General features: G+C 38.2%; 1 protein-coding gene across 3 annotated transcripts in view; it reads right to left on the bottom strand.

Moving 5' to 3' along the window:
* The window catches only part of Prkg2 (protein kinase cGMP-dependent 2), a 99,994-nt gene that overhangs the window by 61,449 nt on the left and 16,710 nt on the right, over positions 1-21,835 (bottom strand). For all 3 annotated transcript variants that reach the window (XM_045143661.1, XM_045143662.1, XM_004653382.2), the window contains exons 3-4: positions 4,115-4,281; positions 1,492-1,605 (exon numbers count right to left, since the gene is read on the bottom strand). In XM_045143661.1, the coding sequence (XP_044999596.1) occupies positions 1,492-1,605; positions 4,115-4,281 (281 nt within the window). The remainder of the gene's footprint in view (positions 1-1,491; positions 1,606-4,114; positions 4,282-21,835) is intronic.

Here is a 21,835-nt window from a genome sequence, read left to right as displayed (position 1 = left end):
CAGTATTTAGCAATAGATGAAGAAAACACTCTAAAATGTTAATCAATGAATTTGCATTGTTTTGAAAATGCATTAAACATGCAAATAGAAAAAAAGTAATGAAAGAAATTACAATTGATTTTATAAATTCCTTTAGCATTGAAGTGTGTCATGATTTGGGAGTAGAAGCTTTTCATCCTAATGAGGTTATGGATAGGACGATATTCAAATGAGTTTGCAATCCCCAATTCTGACTGTATCCACAAAGTGTACCACAGACTTATGCCAGCTAATCTATAGACAACCTAGACCATAAAGGATTCGCAGTCAAGGACTGGAGCTATGGCTTAGCAGTTAAGATGCTTGCCTGTGAAACTTAAATACCCAGGTTCGATTCCCTAGGACTCACATAAGACAGATGCACAACATGGCACATGCATCTGGTGTTCATTTTCAGTGGCTGGAGGCCCTGGTGCACCCATTCTCTCTCTTTTCCTTTTTCTCTCTCACAAATAAATAAATGAATAAAATATAAAACAAGAATTCACAACCAAATAACTGAAAGTTAAAGATCTCTGTGCAAATGCATGCATTTATGTGACTTTTATGATGTTTAGACATTATTGTCAAAGACAGCCCATATATTTTAAGAATCTCTGTGAATACTTTTGTATAAAGTATATGCCAACAACTTTTAAAGAGATTACCAATGAAGTTAATGGGGACAAAAATTCTTTTTAGAAAGACATTAAAGGCCAGCATAAAATATGTATCACATAAATGAGAACTCTAAAAAGAAACCTGCATGAAATTATGGTTGTAAGATTTGTTTTTAAGTAATAGCCCAAAACTCTAGTTTTCAAATCTTCAGAGTAAATAAGAATCAATTAAACATTCTTGTTAAAAAGTTTATGTTCCTCTGGTCAGAGGGATTGTTTTCCAGGTTTGGAAACCCCACAATCAGCATTTTCACTGAATGCCTCCACAGTGGTATCCCATATAATCCAGTCTCCAGCACTGAGAGACAACATCTATAAATAGTTCTGAAGAAAATCCACAAAAACTGGAATCCTTGAGAGAAGCAATTAGATTAATTTTTAGTCATTCGAGGAAACTCTCAAGTCTCTAATGCATAGTCCTTCTGCTATTTACATATTTTCACGGGTTTCATTAACGTTTCTGGTTTGTTATGTGGTTAGATTCTCATGGACAATAGAAGCAAAAAATCTGTGTGAGTCAATGTCAGAAGTCTATGTGATTAAAAACAAAAGTGAAGTAGAAATTAAACAAATGTTGGAATCATTTAATTTCGAGTTATTTTCATCTCATAAGCAGGTATATGAGAAAAGCATTCTTCTTGAATTATTTAGATAAGTACATCCATATACATCTTCTTGTACCCACGGCATTTCTTTTAGTAAGACAATGTGAGGTAAAATGGGAGACACAATGCCTAGACCAACCAGGATGTTAACACTGTGTAATCATTCACAGCACCTCATCTCCTATTACCTTTCACAGAGGCAGTCCTTGTACAGTTGTATAAAATAGCTAATTCCCCAAATGTGGTCCACATCGGGATGGATGATAACAGTTTTTCTCCTTGGAACACCTCTAGTCGACCCTCTATCAAGTAGAATTTAAGAAAAACACAAACAATCAAAAACTGCCTAGATTCCATAAGGAAAAAGAAATCCCAGAAAATATTCAAAACATACTGCTAAGATACCATTTTCGTCATAATAGTAGCTAAAAGAGTAGCCTGACACCAGTTGTGTCTCTTACCTTAACTTCTTCATCAATTATGGTGTTAATCACAATATTTACTTCATGTATTTGTCATGAGAATAAAATAAGTTAATGCAGATGGAGAACTAACAACAATGGTTAGTACATAATAAATGCTGGGTAAGTATTAGTAATAGTGATGCATAAGTATAAACATCTAAATTTTTAAAAGAACAGAGCTGGTGGACTAATGTCAGGGTTATTTTTTTTCCCACTCCACCACTAAACATGATTGGGTCATCTCTATCATCCACTCAATTCAACAAATGTGATCTACATCCCTACTCTTTACTGAGAGCTGTTTTGAGTGACAGAGCATCAGAGCAGACAAAAGAGAAAGGAATGTTTATACTGACGGAATTTACAGTCCAGAAAAGGAAAAGAAAACACCTTGCTCCACATCCCACAGATTAGGTATGTAGTTTAATAATTTATTTCATCTAATTCTAATTTTATTAAAACCACATAGTGATACTGTCTAGTTGATATCATAGATACTCATGCATTTTAAAATTTTTATTCTTAATTAGTTATGGCTCATGAAATGTGGATAATTCTAAAGAATTATATGGAATATCAAAATCTAAACTAAATATGTTGTACTATATGCTATCCATATGTTATAATATAAAGGAGAGATTTTTAATGATCAAATTAATTTCCTCAGCCAGATTATCAAAACATCCAATTTCAATTTCATTTCTATATTTCTATGTGTGCTTTATGCCTGATCTCAATAGTTGTATTGATGCTGACTACATCCAACCTCTTCTGTCCCCAAGCCTTTCATCAGTTACCGGCAAGGAACAATATAGGCTGATAGGAGTTTCTCAGCCTTTCTGAGAAGGTTCCATAGATATTTGTTGACTTAATAACATATCTTCTCTTGCCAGAATGCTCCTGTGTTGCTGAAACAGATGGGAAATGACCAAGAAAATAGTGACAAGAAGAAAAACAATTCTCTGGAATACCTAGCCTCATAAAATTGAATGTTGCCTAAATTAAGACTATAATTCACTACTTGAATAGAGTAGTTACTTGGGAATGCTGGTGTAACTTTGAACTTGCCTATGAAGATCATGGAGAAATAATATGTAAATAATTATAAAGATGATATGGTTTAAGAATCAAATCTTTTGCATATTATAAGCAGAATAATACAAGTGTTATCAGCTTGTTTAGATAGCAGTTTCTGCCCCACGTCCCACACATAAAGGCTCAAGGAGAAGGAATTAAAAATAAATTGCTGGGCTGGAGAGATGGCTTAGCGGTTAAGGGCTTGCCTGTGAAGCCTAAGAACCCTGGTTCGAGGCTCGGTTCCCCAGGTCCCACGTTAGCCAGATGCACAAGGGGGCGCATGCATCTGGAGTTCGTTTGCAGTGGCTGGAAGCCCTGGCACGCCCATTCTCTCTCTCTCCTTCTATCTTTCTCTCTGTGTCGGTCGCTCTCAAATAAATAAATAAATAAAAATAAATTGCTAAGATGATCTGGAACTACAACATAAAATAAATCACAGCATACCAGAGGTTGTCATGCCATATGAGTTATTCAGTTTAACTTTCCTAACACTCAGAAAGTTGGCAGAATTCAGAATTTGACAAGGCATTCCACCATGTTAATATAATATATAATATCTTGTTTCTATATCCAAAAATAGTTTTGAGTGGCCATTTTTAAAAAGCATAGAACTGTTGTCTATCTGTTATAATCATCTATGCATGTAAGCAGGTTCAAGTGACCATAAAAGGAGGAAAAATAATTCTAAAGACACTAGTTGTAATAATATGATATTTCACTGGATTTCTTGCTTAAATATACCTAGATTCTCCTTTAAAATCATTGTTCTATAATCAAAGTAGTTTCCAGAACCACAAAATTATTTTTTCTTGGTTCAACTTCAAAAGCTATCAACATAAATAGCTACATTTTGAATAAAACATTTCCAGTTAATCACATAGTGATTTAAAAAAAATCTTGAAAAATCAGATTTTATACATTAGTATTTTTATTCCAGCACTTATGAGCCATGTGACTTGGAAAAGTTACATAGCCTCTGTGGAACTTCACTTTCCCTTAACATGGAGATAAAAGAACTTACTTTCTAGGTAAGTGAGCAGATTTCTCTACTGGGTGTTCAGTGGGATACCACATACACAGTAAGAATTTAGTAAAGATTAACCATCATCATCATGATTAGATCAACAATGTCACCATTTCATAAATTTGATATGTCATATTTTCAACAAGTATAGCAATTGTTTTTTGTTTTTATAAATGTTAGCAAAAAAAAGTCAAAACAACAACAAAAATCTTTTCATGTGTAACTGGAAAAATCTGTGAAACTCACCTGCCAACACAAAGATGTGGTTTCCTGGTTCTCCCTGCTTGATGATGTAGCTGCCCTGCTGGTAGTTTCTGCCATACATGCACTCTACCATGTCTTTGATCTGCTGAGGATCCAGTCTCTTCAGAAACTGGTTTTTATTAAGCGCATCCGTGATGAGCTTTTTCTCACTGTTGTGATGGAAAAGAGACATTAATTATAACTACTGAAAACCACACTTTACTGTTTAGATTCCCTTCCTTCTGGTTCTTAATATTACTATCTATATGCTTATAAGTTTTCCTGCAAGGATACATTTCTTTATGGTCCCACCAAACATTCCACCTTTATAATTACTATATATTGTATGGAAAGCCCGTAAATCTGTTTGAAGATTTCATTTAGTAATATTTACTTATTTCAGAGATATAGTGAGAGAGAAAAAAAATGGACTTGCCAAGCCCTTCAGCCATTGGAAACGAAATCCAGATGCATGTGCCACCTTGTGGATTTGGCTGATGTGGGTCCTGGGGAATTGAACCTGGGTTGTTTGGTTTTGCAGGTAAGCACCGTAACCACTAAACCATTTCTCCAGACTGTTTGAATGTTTCTGTGATAGCTATTATCATGGCAATTTTATGTATCATTTCTAATACTATCATAACATCTCTCAATAGAATAGCTCAAGAAAATGTCTACTTCACACAGGTATCATATGGAAGCCAACTGGGAAAACAAAACAGTATCATTCTTTGATGCATATGTCTATGGTACTGTTCTCAATGCCTTGCTTAGTCCTTGTATCCTAGGAGATAATTATTATTCCTATTTTATGAAAAAATAAACTAAGAGATGAAACTCAAATACAAGTCTGTGACTCTGATATTTTTTAAAATTAATTAGTTTTGTACTCAGTGAATACAGTCAAGTTGGTACCATTGTTAGGCTCATCCATGTCCTACCTCCTCCCCTGCCCCCTCTTTGTTGAGGTATATGGGTCATGCATTGTGGAGTTAGCTCATAGTTATGGGTAGGATAAATGTCTCTGCATATCATGACTTAACATGTGGCTCTGACATTCTTTCCGCCTCCTCTTCTGCAAAATTTCCCTGAGCTATGTTGGGTTCATTTTTGGTCTGCTTCAGTGATGAGGTGTTGAGGGCCTCTGGGTCTCTGGATATCTGATTGGGTAGGAGTTGATTTTTCTCTGTGTTGATCTCCTTCACCCTTGTGCTGGTATCCAGTTCACCAAGAAAATAGCAGCCTTGCTTGTTTCACCAATTGTTCTTAGTTTCAGCCGGGGCCCTTTTGAAGTATTGTGGAGTGGCTCTCTCCTTAGGATCTACATCTATCTTTCTTTCCCTGGGATGTGTGGAGTAGTTAGGCAGTTGCCATCTTGGCTAGAAGTCTGACTCTGACATTTATGTTGCTCCCATTGCAATCCACTGCTTCGTCTGATGTGGAAAACTGACTCCCTTGGAAGTCCTTTGGTTTATTCAAATACAGAGAGGAGATGATGAGAGTTTGGATTTTATAGGCTTTATTGCAGGTATGTCTAGATAGGAAAATGCTACATTTCCAGTGTCACATTCTGTTCAGTCCTCAGAAACAAATTGCATAAGTATTTCTCACAAAATTATTAAACTGGAAGAAAAGATGCTTTATGAGCTATCACAGTTTTTATACAGTATGTCTCCTACCTTCCGGATTTTCCAAAATGGCTTTTTCTAATGCTCTTTCATACCAGCTTTTCTGTTAAGAAGCTAATGATCTTTTATCTACAAGAACTATTCTCAAATTGTTAGCACCCAGGTTAAGACTCCATGGCATGAGGTACTTCCTTCATGATGACAGCAGACCACTCTTGACAGAAGCGGGACATAGGAATTCCTTCTTCCTTAGAGGCTTCACCATCCTCAGAGCATCCGAGTTCACTGAATATCTCAAAAACTCCCTTCCTCTTTCATCCAAGCCATCACCAAATCTTATCAAGTTTTCTTTTTGTTTTTGTTTTACATATTACTATAATCTCTTTTTGTTTTCAATTTTCAGAAATGTCACCACAGTCCAAGAACAGATGATAGGTGTAGACAACCATAGAATCTTCTTTCCTGACATTTCAGTTGGTCCTTTCCTTACAGGGTATCAAGTACCATATATCACATAAATCTTGTTAGAAAAATATCACTAGCATTTTTTTTGATAAATATTTTTTCAATAAATATATATTGAAGACATAATTTTGCTAGGTAATATTACTGGTAAAAATGGGGGAGTAAAAAAGATACCCAAAGGCTCAAGGGCCATGAACTTTTCATGTTACTATAATGTTCCCATTGATGTTTCCTCAATGCCTACCAAACTCAAGTTTCCCAAAGTGTGTTTCAAGAAACACTATTCATGCAAAAGTGTGCCAGTTTTAAGCAAATTTGGAAATTCACAATGTACATTTGAATAGTTCAAAGAAGACTAACAGTAAATAAATATGCTTAAACAAATATTTCTCAAATCCAAGTACCTTTTGATTTACTTACTTTGGATTGCTCTCTGTTAGCATTTCATGGAAGTATTTGGAAGTACCTTTGGCTCATAAAGAAAAATCAATATTATGAAATATACTATTCATCATTTTGATACTTTCTCAAAGAAATCCCTTAATGCAATAAGTTGGTATCCTCATTGTCTCTTATACCTGCCAGTTTTAGATTAAAGATGGAAAGGTGTTCCAGTAGCTTCACTATGACAGTGTAAATATATGGCCCTGTAGACTCAGCTGTTTAATTAAAATTGAGTTTGCAACTTCAGTCCCTAGCAGGCAGATTCCTGCTAGAGTAGGTGTATCACTGGGAGAGGATCTGAGTCTGACCCAAAGCAGTGGAGACAGCAGTGTGAGCTCTAGGGTTTGTGCATATGCTGGTTTTGGTGTTTGCTTGCTGCAGTTTTTGGCCTCTCTGCTTGCATGTATGGAAGTAAACAGCATCTTCCACCATTGACGGGAGTTTCTCTGGATCTGTAAGCTTGACATAAATCCCTTCCTCCCATAAATTGTGTCTCATTGTAAGTTCATCGCAGCCATGAGGAGCTGGCGATAACATGTTTTGCCCTCTCACTTGATTTGGCTTCTTCTCACCCATCCATACTGTACACGTAAGCCAAGAAACTCATGAGTCTGGGTGGATGTGCAGGTTACATACTTCTATTCTATTCAGTACTCTCAGAGCACTTACATTTATGTCAATTGCATCTGACAAACTTTATCAAGTACTTACTTAGGATACACACAAAGTGATTAAGAATATCAACTTTGCAACACAACCTACAACTACAATAAACTACCTCTATCAGTTCAATTTACTCTGCTTCCACAAAAAAACTACAAGATTATGAGATAGATAGAAAGATGGTAGATAGATAGATAGATAGATAGATAGATAGATAGATAGATAGATAGATAATATGTAGATAGATGGTAGACATCTATTGTAAGTATGAGAGTTCTATCAACATAGCAATCACTCCAGAAAGGAAGGCTGCTTCTTTCCTTCTCTCTCTTCTCTCTCTCTCTCCCCCCATTCCTCTCTCTGTCTATCACTCTTTTCCTTTCCCCATCTCCACCCCCCACAGATATCATGGGTGAACAGCTTTGGTCCACTACACCCTTCTACTATGTCTGCCTCCCAGCCTTCCCAGAAGCAAGTGAGCCCTCTAAAACTGTGAGATAAAATAAAACTTAATGCCTTTAAATAGTTTATCTCATACATTTTCTCACAGAGATAACTATCTAGTCTAATGATATTCAAGCATTTTCTTAAATCAATTAAAGTTATCAAGCCAAAACAATGGTACTTTAGAAACCCCAGACAAAACAAATATGATTAAAACTATAGCTAAGTCCATGATGCCCAAATCACTGAAGACAAAATATAATGAGAAAATTTTAAAATGCAGTGAGAAATGAAGAAGCACATTTACTTTCAAATGATTAAAATCAGGGCTAATTTTCTCCTCAACAGAGATAATGGAAGCCAGAACACAATAGAATATCTTCAAAATGCTCTACAGAATCTATATTATTGTCTTTCCCAGTGAAAATAGCCTTCAAAAATGAAAGCAGAATGAAGACATTTTCAAAATGTGTTTCTACTAGCAGTAGATTCATAATAATGGGTATCTCCAGACAGCAGGAATGTGGTTGCAGATGAAAAGTGGCATATATTTACAAGGGAGGAAAAGAAATTGAAAAAGTGAATATGCAAATCACTAAAAGAAGCCTGTCTTTGTAACAGAACAATGCCTTGTGAAGTGCAAAACAGATGATAAATAAATGTTTGAAACACCTAAGAAAAGAAGGACGAGTGGCAATACATGGTTAGAATGATTTAAGGCCCAAAGACTGATGAAAATACTAATCTGCATTAAAACTTTAATGAATTAATCATGTATGTTATGAGTTAGAATACCTCCTACAAGACTAGTCAAAATGGTTAAGTAATGGAGCTATATATGCTCAATATACAAGCTGTATTTGTCTGAAAAAGGTACCTAAGGTAGTACCACATACTATGAATACATGCAATGAAAAAGGTATTTAATACAGTAGCACATACAGTAAATATATCCAATGAAAATATTTTCAAATAGTAATACAATTTAAAAAAGCTGAAAAGATTAAGTGATATAAAATTGTTTAGTTAACAAGTCCAATAAAATGGAAAGTAGAGAAAAAGAAACTGCAAACCTGAGACAAATGGATAACCAATAGTAAGATATTAGGTTCAAAGCTAAATAGCTTATTCTTGTTTTAAATATAAGTGTGCTAAATATTTTAAGAGAAGATATGATTGTCAGACTGATAAAAATAACATGAAAGAAATATTAATTGTGTTACATATAAAAGATGCCTTAAAATAATATTATAGAAAAGTTAAAAAAAAAAAACAGAAAATATCTACTGAGTAAGCACCAGTTAAGGAGACATGGTGCTGATTAACATTTCAGTCATCAGCAAATTAGTGAATATCCAGTGATTATTCAGGTTGATAGTATCCAAAATTAGTGAATATTCTAAGTAGGCATGCACTTAGCAAAACAGTGTCAAAGCAGATAAAATAAATTGACAAAGAACCAGATAAAGTATCCATGATAATTTGTGTATCTTTTAAAATCATATCTCTCTAAATAACTAATAAAACAAGAAGACAAAATTAATTAGAAACTGTAAATAACTGATTGTCATGTTATTTGCTTTCTATATAAAAATCTATATTCAATAAGTTGAAATGCACACTTTTAAAAATATAAATCCACCTTCATGAAAACTGACCATAGAGAAACTACAGAAATTGGCAAGGTTTCAATAAATTTATAAAACTTACATAACAAATATTATAATTTTGGAAAAGCACAAAAAGTTGGAAATAAATAACAGAAAGACATAAATTACTAAAATATTTGAGATTTTTGAAATATATATTGAAACACCCATTGAAAAATGATTAAATCCTAAGGCAAGTCAAATAATGTTTCAAATAAAAAATAAAACCACAACTGGTGGAATGTAGTTAAGTCTTTAGGTAGAAAGTTTTAAATTTAAGTAGATGTAATAAGAAAGGATATCAATTATAAATTAATGACCTGTCTTGCAAAAAGTTGGAAGAAGAAAAGCCCCCAGGTATTGTGGTGCATACCTATAATCCCAGCACTTGAGAGGCTGAGGCAGGAAGATCTCAAGTTCAAGGCCAGAGAGAGTTCATAGAATGAACCCCTGGCATTCATGAACACATGTACAGAAACACACACACTATGAAAAAGAAAGAAATGGAAAATGCACACGGGATGAGGGAGGGAATGTGAAATAAGGAAACAGACACAGAAAAGACAAGAAAATAAATAAAGTCCCAAACAAATTAAAAGACCAAAACAAAAAGACTAATAATGGACTAATGAAACTGGTAAATCTATGGCAAGATGAATGGGTAGGAAATTCATTCTGGAATTGAGAAAGAAATTCTTTTGTAGACATTACAAGTATAAAAAAATGGGTAAAGGGCTGGAGAGATGGCTTAGCGGTTAAGTGCTTGCCTATGAAGCCTAAGGACCCTGGTTCAAGGCTCGGTTCCCCAGGTCCCACGTTAGCCAGATGCACCAGGGGGCGCACGCGTCTGGAGTTCGTTTGCAGAGGCTGGAAGCCCTGGCGCGCCCATTCTCTCTCTCTCCCTCTACCTGTCTTTCTCTCTGTGTCTGTCGCTCTCAAATAAATAAATAAATAATTTTAAAAAAAAATGGTAAAAACGCAAACAACTATTTGGAAAATTCAGACAGATTTAAAAAAAAAAAAGCTTAGACCAATACTACATATTAAAGAAACAAAATGAGATAGAAAATCAGAATTTTTCAAAAAATTATTTATTTGCAAGTAGAGCAATATGTCCTTACACACACATACAGAGAGAGAGAGAGAGAGAGAGAGAGAGATAATAGGCACACCAGGGCCTTGAGTCTTTGCCAACAGACCCCAGATGCATCACCACTTTGCACATTTGGTTTTACATAGGTACTGGGGAATCAAACTGAGGATGGCAAGCCTTGCAGGCAAGTACCTTTAACTACTGAGCCATCTGTACAGCCGGACAAAATTAATTTTTAATGATGTCAAATGTATTCAAATTTAGGTAGTTTGATGGAATCCAAATCAGCACTTATTTTTTTTTTTTGAAAAGTGAAAAGCTGTTTCTACAATGCCAAAGAGTCTTAGAAAGACCTAACTATATCTTCAGAAAGTTGAGAAAACAACAAAGCTGGAATCTGTTGCATGTGTGTGTATGGACATGCATGCCACAGCAAGTGCATGGATGTCCAAGGACCACTTCAGGGTAATTTTCTTCTACCGCTTTCTTGGTTTTGTGAAATAAGACCTCACTTGCTTTTGCCACTGTGTCTGAGCCAGACTAGCTACCCATGAGCTTCTGGACTCTCTGACTGCCTTCCACTGCCATCAACATGTTGCAATCACAGATGCATGTGCCACTTTGCATCCATCTGGCTTTATGTGGGTGCTGGGAAATCCACTAGGCTGGCAGACTTGCAGGCGAGCACCTTTAACCACTGAGCCATGATCTCTCCAGCACCCTGGGCCTCATAACCTAGTATCATTTATGTTTTGAATAAGAATCTTTAACATATTCTTGGCACAGAGATGGACACAAAGACCGTTAGAACAGAATTCAAAGTCCAGAAACCAGCCTACAGTTATGGACACAACTAATAAATAATTACAGCTGTAATAAAGAGTTATGAGGGAGAAGATAAGAGTTAATTTATAATGGGAACCCATGTGAAGATCACAACAAAACACCATGATATACTCACTAGAACACTAAAATGAAAATGACATGGGGAATGTGGAGCAACTTAGACACTTCCATTGTTGGTGGATGTGAACCATTTGTTCAGTCTCTTTGGGAACTGTTTGGCAATCTACATTAAACATTAACTTATAAATAAGGTACTGCTCAGCTACTTCACTTCTAGGTTTATATCCATCAAGTATCACACATGTATGCAGCAGAAGACATGTACAGGCATGGCCAGAGCATTGGAATTCATAACTGTTAAACACCACAAGCCATCAAACGCCATCAGTAGCAGAATCAATCAGTTGTACAGAATGTGGGTCATTTTAGAAGCACTGTGTAGCCATGTTCATTAATAAGCCACTGCTATGTCTAGTGCTATAAGCAAGTCTTTTCTATAAATAAAGGAAGCCACAGACGGCAGAGTACATAACATACAGTTCCACTAAGATAAGTTTTCAGAGTATCCAAAAATTAATCTGTGGGCTGGAAGGATGGCTTACTGGTGAAAGCACTTGTCTACAAAGCCAAAGGACCCAGGTTTGACTCATATAAGCCAGATGCACAAGGTGGCACATGCATCTGGAGTTCGTTTGCAGTGGCTGAAAGCCCTGGCATGCCCATTCTCTCTCTCTCTCTCCCCCTCTTTCTCTGTCAAATAAATAAGTTCAAAAAATTAATCTGTGACAATAGTAAAATTGATGCTAGTGACTTTTGAGGAGGATAATGGGAATAGAATGGAAGAGGCACCAGAGGCTTTCTCAGATCTCAGTCATGTTCTATTTCCCAGTGATGTTTATTGGTTACATACACATAGTCACTTCGTCATTTGTGTGTCTCAATAAAAATTACTTTTAAATTTGTATGGCTCAAGAGTAAGAAAATCTTAGCTTCAAATCTCAGCTCAGCCTCAAAATTTTGGACAAGCTGCTTAAACATTCTGAATCTCTGACTTCTCACCAAAGATGACAACACAGTACTCACCTGCTTCATAGGAACAACTGTGTATGAACTCTAGTAACATGGTAGCAAATCCTTGATACATATCAGTTGCCAAGGAAAATAATAATAGTTTGTTTTCCTGGGGAAGAAGAATAGTATGTGGAACATCTAAAAAACACAGAGCAACAAATGCATTTCCAAGACCGTTTACTCAGCTGGAAGCTCTTCAGGGGGGCCAGATCTCAACTTCATGACCATCTGAGGCACCATCCATAATCCAGTCATAATCCTTCCATACACCAATTTACATAATCAACATTCCTTGAAGCAATAAATCCTGGTGCTTGAAGTTTCTTCAGGAAGTTTCATTTGTCAAAGTTCACAGACAGTTCTGGTTGCAATGAACTCTCAGTCTTCCTTCTTGAGTCCTGCATGTTAGCAGCCTGTGCGTTAACCTTGTTTTGGTCAAGCCAAACCAAACTCTTGAGAACTTCTTAGTCCAAGGCTTGGATGAAGCTGAGGGGAGGAGCCTCCATCTTCCTTTGTGTCTATCAAAGACTTTTATAAGCATAGGATCTGTAGCAATTTTGTGTGGCATTTCAGGGCTTGATGATGTATTCAAATAAAAAGCATTTTGTTATAAGATCTGGTGCTGAATGCCCGGGTTTGAGTCTCAGTTTTGTCTCTTACTAACTGTGGAAACTTGGTCAATCACCTAACCTCCAAGTTTTCTCAATAACAAACACAGCCCACAGGTCAGAACACTTCCACCAGAGCTCAATTAGCTAACAGCATAACTAAGAACAGCACCTGGCACAGAGAATATACTGTGCAAGGGCTTCTGAAACAAGTAGAAAAATCTCTGTAGTCTTTTTTTAAAAAAAAAGAATAGGAAATGCTTTTCTTTTTTTTTTAACTTTTTTTTTCATTCTTATTTGGGAGTGACAGAGAGAGAGAGAGAGAGAGAGAGAAAGATGCAGACAGAGAGAGAGAAAGAGAGAGAATTGGCACGCCAGGGCCTCCAGCCTCTGCAAACAAACTTCAGATGCGTGTGCCCCCTTGTGCATCTGGCTAACGTGGGTCCTGGGGAACCGAACCTCGAACCAGGGTCCTTAGGCTTCACAGGCAAGCGCTCAACTGCTAAGCCATCTCTCCAGCCCTCTCTGTAGTCTTTAGATAAAAACCTCCCACCTTTATTCATTTGAGGAGGTCTCTTTGAAACATTGGTAAAATTCCTGATAGTCCAGCCTCCTAACACATCAAGATAACTCATACCCAAGGAGCTACATGGTGTCCCAAAATGTGCTAGCCTACTTCATGACCCTACTATGCATCTCTCCCTCAAAACCTCACTCGGGATCTTCTCTTTTATGGGTAGGGGGTGTGTCTCTGGTCTCACCAAGTAAAGAACACATCTTCCTTCCTTACATTTATCTCTTATAATAGAGTATTCATCACACAAGACCAAAATAAATTCTTTGCCCTGTGTGTGCCGGTGGGGTGGGGGCTGGCGGTGGTGGTGGTGGTGGTGTGGGTGGGTGTGGTGCCCTATAAGCTTCCCAGGGGTAAGGGGAGCTAGCCTTCTGTGGCCAGAGAATAATTTTGGGTATCCATCTTCATTGCTCTTCCACCAGGCCTTCTTTAGACATGGAGTATCTTCACTGATTCCAGAGCTTGGTGGGGTCCAACAATTCCTGGACTTGTACTCCCCTGTGAGTGGCCATGCCCAACTGCTTATGTGGATCTGAAGATTTGAATTCTGGACGTCTCATGGCCCCTCGGGTCTTCATTCTTTAGCAGAAAGTGCATTTCACTGATGAGTCATCAATCCCTCTAGCTCCAAAATAATTCCTTATTTCCCTAAAATGGCTTCCATCTTCACGAGCACACCTGTGCTTTCCTACTTCTTAGCCTCTGGAACTATACCTGCCACATCTCAGCAATTCAACAGAACTGAGAAAGAAAGCTGAAAGACATTCATTTTTTTTTCCTCTTTGGTTAAATAGGATAAATACAGGGGCAACGAGTAGGGGTGGTCAGTCACCTAAAAGATAGTCATAGACAACAAACATAGTAACTATCTTTGGCTTCCTATTTCTCCACATGTGACAAAAACATACCTAATAAAGACATGTATTTATAGAACTACCTAAATACCTAATAAAAACATGCATTTGTAGAAATACCTAAGAAAGGCATGCATTTGTAGAAATACCCAAGAAAGGCATGCATTTACAGGACGTGCCCTCAAGAAGGACGATGAGGCCCTGGCTGGGGAATCAGAAACTCGGCGTGACATCATCCCGTCAGTTGTCTTACCTCACGCATAGTTCTGATTTAATCACCTGGATGTTACTTTATGCTCACAAGTGCTTGTCCGTCTCTTTTTTAAGTTGGTACAGATGACTATATTCCCATGAGCATCAAAGAACAGAGACTCATAATGAAATGTTGAAAGCAACACAAGCTTACAAGGAAGTTAACCTGACACACTTGATGATATGCATATGCTTGATGGTGTCACACGGCAATTAGGTGTGAATAGTAAACAGCTCCCTTACTTGTCTAATTAGTGCTGCTCTTAGATCATGGAACTGACTATGTTAGGAGTCATCAGCAGGGAGGCTTTTTCCTGTAACATGGTGGTTCTCAATGGTGTGGGCATATTAGGATCATCAAGGCAGTCCTTGTCTGGCCTTTCATCTCAAACCAATTAATCAGACTCCCTGGGGTTGAAACAAGATACGGTTTTTAGAAATGTTCAGCAGATGATTACAAGCATTTAGGATTAAGAACTATAGCTACAAACAAGGGAAGTCAGCCCTTCCTCTGTGGTTCTGTAGCACTGGACTGGAAAAGTGACTTTACGTATGATTCACAGCTAACAATCATTAATCAGTGTTTATCTCAGGACATTGATATAACTGATTCTGCTTCATAGCATAACCTTATCAATACAAAACTAAGAACAGCCATCCTCTCCTCTTCCTCCTCTCAGGATCCCCATCTGAAACCAGAGTTATGGCACTTACAAGCCCACTGTCTATCAGACCTGGGAATCTGGATGACTTTTTTTCTGTTGTGTAAAAATATGTAGGATATAAAAGGCATAATATCGACTATTTTGAATGTACAATTCAGTAGCATTAAGTATATACCTATTGTCTTGCCAAAATCACGGGCATCCACATCCAGCTCTATACCTATTATACAGTTTGTTCCCTCCTTCTGTCTCTAGCAACTTCCATTCTAGTTCATGTCTATGTATTGGAATACTCTAGGTATCTCAAATAAGTGGAATCACAGAATATTTTTCCTTTCTGAGATAGACTTATTTCACATAACATAATGTCTTCAGTGTTCATTTTTGTTGTAGCATGGATCAGAAGGCTGGATAATAGCCTGTTGTATATGCATACCACAGTTGGTTTCTCTGTTTATCCATTGATGAGCACTATTTCTTTCAGTTCTTGTGAAAAATACTATCACAAAATGGATGTATGAGACTCTGGACTTTGTTTTTTTTTAAAAAAAAAATTTTTATTTACTTACTTGAGAGAGAAAAAGTCAAAGAGAGAGAGACAGAAAGACAGAGAAAGAATGAGAGAGAATGGGTATGCTAGGGCCTCCAGCCACTGCAAATGAACTCTAGATGCATGCACCACCTTGTGCATCTGGCTTACTTGGAGGTCCTGGAGAACTGAACCTGGGTCCTTTGGCTTTGCAGGCAAGTGCCTTAACTGCTAAGCCATCTCTCCAGACCAAGGCTCTGGGCTTTCTACAAATTCTTTACATTCCATCCTAAACTAAAGCATCTCAACCTCAGAAAAGCAAGAGTCTGGTGTGATATACCAAATTCAAGATGGGCCCTACTTGGCATCCTTGTACAATCCCTTGTTCCTCCAATGGAGTCAGAATCAGTGACTTGTTCCTCACCAAGGAAATACAGCAACAATGCTAAAGGGCCATGCCAGGTTTTTATGACTTTGTCTAGACCAAGTGTAAAGAGGCTTCTGGCAACTCAAAGGAGTGCCCTGTGATGAGGAGGCCTAGGAGAGGGGTAAACAACAAGAACTTTGGACAGCATGAAGTTCCTGAGAATAGCCCCAGCTGACAACCAGTTTTTTTTAAAAAAAAATATGGGCCTCAGTCTTGTAATCACAAGGAACTCAATTCTACCAACAATCTGGTGAGCTTGAGGTAGCACCTCCTCCTCTAGAGAGTTCTAGAAAGGAATATAGCTAGCTGAGCCCTTGATGGCAGCCTTGTGAGATAGAGCAGGTGACCTAAAGAAGCCTGCCTGGACTCCTGACCCAGGGACACTGAGATAGCAAATGCATTGTGCCTAATGGGGGGGGGGGGGGGTTGTGATATAGCAATAGAAGACCAACATGCTTAGCTTTCTTTGAGTCCCTCATCCCAAGAGCTTTTAACTACTATCTTCTCTTTGTGTTCTCTTTTCCTCTTCTCATCTGGAAACATGGCCTTGGAAGCTATGAATTTTTCCTGCTCTACTGCTTCCCAGAGCTTGATCCATAAACCTCAAAAGAGACAACCAAAACAGGTGGCACATGCATCTGGCCTTTGTTCACAATGACCAAAGGCCCTGCCACATGCATTTTGTCTCTCTATCTGCCTCTTTCTTTCTCCAATAAATAAAAATTAGATAAATTGAAGAAAAATTTCCAATAGAAGTTGACTTGGTATAACAACAACAAACAGAAATAATAATGCTGGAGGATTAAATGGACATAGTGTACTCCTGACCACTCATTTTTTGGTGTAAATTATATATAAAATTCCCTATGGCCATTCTCAGCTTTAGAGCAAAAAAGAAACCTGTCAGACAAGACTATACTGAAAAATTTATAACTAAAATATACTTCAAAGACAAATTTTTTAATGTGAGACTTTAAGGCCTAGTTTAAGGACAAATTTAAGAAATGTTATCAAGAACAAAGAACATACTTCCGTGCATCCTAAAAACCTGAGAGATTTTGCCTTTGTCTTCAGATCTTTGCACCTATCGGCAATATACTGCAGTACAAATTCCAACAGTCAGATGCTAAGTGGCTAAGATTTACAGAGAAAAAGACTTCTGGGAAGCAGAGTACACTGTATAGGGACCAAGACCTGAGCAATACCTACCACACAAGATCCCACAAGAATGCCTGCAAAGAAAAAGCAGTGATATGAGTATTGCTCTCCATGCTAGCCTGCAACCAGTTCCAGGGAAACAGTGACAGACTCTGATGAATCAAAACACATTGAAGAAGAAATACAGGCTACAGAGAACTTAGCACTAAACCAAACTGCTTGAACAGACCTGTCAAGGCTCAGAGATTGTTACAGAAGAGGGAGTGGGAAGATTGTTAAAGCCACAGGGTAGGCAAGAATACCCTGAGGCACAGCCCACCCTACACACAGAAGCTGACTGAGGCCCCAATTACCCCACAGAGAGCATTAATAATCCCTCTAAGGAGTTTCAGGTAAATGGGGACCAGGGAGAGGGGATATAAGACCTGTATAAGAAAAAAGTAAGATAATTAGGGCTGGAGAAATGGCTTAGCAGTTTAAGTGGTCACCACTTGCCTATGAAGCCTAAGGACTACCATCCTGGGCTCAATTCCCCAGTACCCACTTAAGGCAGATGCACAAGGTTGTACATGTATCTGGAGTTCATTTGCAGTGGCTGGAGGCCCTGGTGTGCTGCCTATTCTCTCTTTCTCTCTCTCCCTTTCTCTCTCTGTTGCTCTCAAATAAATAAATAAATAAAAATAAACAAAAATAAAATAAAACGAAATAATTAATTTTAAAAAGAATGCTCAAACATAGTGTTCCCACTACCATAATCCCTGGATATTAAGTCAGGAAATTCAGTATACTGCATAGCATGATTTTTTTTAAAACAGTCAAAGAAAAGGGGTTCCAGAGGACATTGAGAAGATGCAAGTGAAGGGAGCCTGACACTCCTACCCAGGCCTCCAGGACTACAGTTCAAAGCCAGCCGCAAAAGAGGAGGCAGAGAAGCACACAAGACCAGAGCTGCCACAAATATCCTATCACTTAAGAAACTAGGGGCTGAAGAGATGGCTTGGGCTGGAGAGATGGCTTAATGGTTAAGCGCTTGCCTATGAAGCCTAAGGACCCCAGTTCAAGGCTCGATTTCCCCAGGACCCACGTCAGCCAGCTGCACAAGTGGGCACATGCGTCTGGAGTTCATTTGCAGTGGCTGGAGGCCCTGACACACCCATTCTCTCTCTCACTCTCCATCTGCCTCTTTCTCTCTCTGTCACTCTCAAATAAATAAATTAAAATAAACAAAAAAAAAAAAACTAGCAAGCAAAATGAAATGCGTGTCAAAGCTGCCCTAAGTTACAGAAGCTTTGGAATCTAGAGGAGTTGACTATGAGCTCAGCCTCAGCTAGTAGCACTTACTCTATGGATAAGTGATGAAAACAACTGCATTACTGGATATGAGACAGGTCGCCAGCATTGAGTACTTGGCCTATGATAGTCAACTTAGTCAGACACTGAAATGGGGACAACAAAGATGGAAATCAGTAAAAAAGTCAGGGAAGAGAGATAAATGAAAGAGAAGAAGCAAAAGTGGAAAGAAGATCAAAGACTGAGCTCCATTAATTCAGTCTTCAATAAGAATGCCTTGACTTCAATGTGTTAATCGGAGGAGGTAAAGGGAGCCTTGGGCCTATGGCTGCCAGCTATAACCCCAAGCCATCTGGTCAAAATCAATACAGTGTCTGTATGGTATAAAAATAGCATAGAGCATCCTGTTAGGAACAGAGCCCATGAGGCATAATAAGTTCTTCAGTGTTATCACAGTGCTTCCAGTGAACACTCGAACTTCAGGCTGTTTAAAACAGTAAGTTTTCAAATTTTGAGTATTTTATGAGGTTTCATTAAGTGATCTTTCTAACACCTAGTGGCTGATAGCCTAGAAGTTGAGGATACAGTAAAAGCAGATGCAAACAAGGCAGATCGTGTGCAAGTTGTGAGAGGTCAGACAGGGTGGCTCAGTGCACAGAGCTCAGGGCTCTTTCACTCCTCTAGAGAAGAGAAGGTAAAGGCTGGAAGTGAGGCAGAGATGCCAGTGTCAGAAAGGCTGCCACCTTCATGCACTACATCTAGACAAGGAAGCTGCCTCTTAAAGCTCCATGCTTCTCACCTCTCCCTTCTTTTGAAGACTAACGGTACCCCTCACCCATGCCATCCCCTAAGGTACCCAAGCCTAGCTGCACAACGCCAACGGAAGCCATTTGTGCTGTAAGGTGTATCTGCTGGGCAATACACACCCGATGTAAGATAGACTCAAACCAGAAACCTGCCTCCAGGAACTATCAACACTACAGCCTTCATCAAGGTGATGGGTAACTCTTGAGTTTTCATTTCACCTTTGGTAAAATGGAGAAATACCATCCACCTGACCAGGCAAGTCCAGAGCATCCATGAGCTAGAGAGCTCATGGAAAATTGATAACTTTGTTTCCTCATCATAGTCCTGAGCAGACAGCTTGGATCTGGGTGCCCATAAGTCTATCATCATTGACATTAGAGATCATAACCTTTGTTACCAAACACACAGGCAACTTCCACCAGACACACCACCTAGTTGTTTTCACCCATAACTGCTGGCTATCAGTTCATCATACGTTGGACTTCTGCCATGCCTTATACAAAGAGCTTAAGTTTTCACTTTCCCAACGACTTCAGTCAAGGCATTTTGTAAGCACATGCATCAATTTTTTAACCTCCAACAAATGAGCCCACATGAACATGCCTTAAAATTTTTAATTATCGATATCAAAATGAAGTTAAAGCTCTCTTACAGTATTGTGTAAGTAATTATATATCCCCCCTCAAGCAAATTTCTCTCTCCTTACAATCTGATTTAAAAAAAAAAAAAAAAGAGAAGCCTTTCCTGAAGGCACAATTTTCAAGGAGAAATAACAACAAAGATTATTTTGCTATATCATAGCATTTAAAATATATACTTCTAATTATTTAATGTTTAGTTTTTACAAGACTTCCTACCTAAAACATCAAAAGTCTTTTTTTCTAAATTTCTTCTTATAAAACTCAAATACAGGAGCAAGTTTTCTGGCTTGGGTTTTTGCTACCAAAACTAAAACCTATGAAACCTTAAATGAGCTGTATAATTCTGCATGCATCTGTGTTCTTATATGTAAAATGAGAGTGTGATAATCTTACATATTTTTGTATTACATATCTCAGCATCTGTGAAGCATTCAGAGTGGTAACTAATACACAAGTATCAGCGTTATTGCTTTCCATAGAAACATTCCTGTTTAGGGCTGGAGCGATGGCTTAGTGGTTACGGAGCTTTGCCTGTGGAGTGTAAGGACCCAAGTTCAATTTCCAGAGTCTCTCTCTCTCTCTCTCTCTCTCTGAAATAAATTTAAAAAAAAAAAAAAGAACAGAAATCTTCCTGTTCAATAAAGGAAGCACAAGTCTCTGACGCACTCCAGACCACTCAGTCCTACTATAGAAAGAAAATACAAACAGCGACATATCCTCCCCTGTTGCTTTTCCATGGCTTGTTTAAATGTATGAGTCATTAGCATTTTGCACTTTTACCTCTTCTTATCCTTGGGTGGGAGTGACAAATAAAACAAACTATTCTTCCTAAAACCAGAGTCAACATCTGAAGTCAAATGGCAAGTCTTTGTTCTATTGCTCCTTTTCATGAAAGAACAATAGCTTCAAATGATAGTTTAAGCATTCTTAGCAAAAGGCACTCATACCAGCTACTTGCCAGATGTCTCTGATTAATTTCCCTGTGTTCCACCAGACATGCAGCATGAGCTGGAAATTTTTCTGGGCCAGTGCAAGAGTTTGCTATACAACATCTATATAAGCAGAAAACTTAATTTAAGTAACAGGTCTGACCTCTGAGTACATGGTTGTCTTGGTGTACAAGACAGATCAGAAACTGATGGGAATGCTCTCTGAGCCCTTGTTTGCCTTCTTGTGTGTCACTAAATAGCCAGTTTCAGCCTTGAGAAGCACTGGATTCATTTGGGGATCCAGATGCAATCCTCCATGGATATCACAGTTTGGGCCAAGGCACATTCTCCATGCCCTTTCCTCACAGTCCTGATCTCTGAGGGTGCAGGTCTCATTAAGCACAGGTGCAGTGGACAAGTCTTGCTCAGCTCCATGGGAAAGAAGTAGGAAGCACCATCATTCTTACCAACAATCGACAGCACAGATCATCTCAAGGCCACTGACCGGTGGCTAAACCAAAGCCTTTGATCTTTGTGGGGAGATACAACAGCACCTGAGCAGCAATACAGCAAAGGCAACTGGTCTCAACGTCAGGAATTGTGGGCTCCAATCCGAGCCCTGTCATCTTCTGTGATATATTCTGTAGCCAAACTCTCCCCATAAAGAATGGCATGAAATAATCTTTA

Source organism: Jaculus jaculus, chromosome 2 (genome assembly GCF_020740685.1).
Source record: "Jaculus jaculus isolate mJacJac1 chromosome 2, mJacJac1.mat.Y.cur, whole genome shotgun sequence".
NCBI lineage: Eukaryota > Metazoa > Chordata > Mammalia > Rodentia > Dipodidae > Jaculus > Jaculus jaculus.
This window is presented reverse-complemented; position numbering and strand designations above follow the sequence as displayed.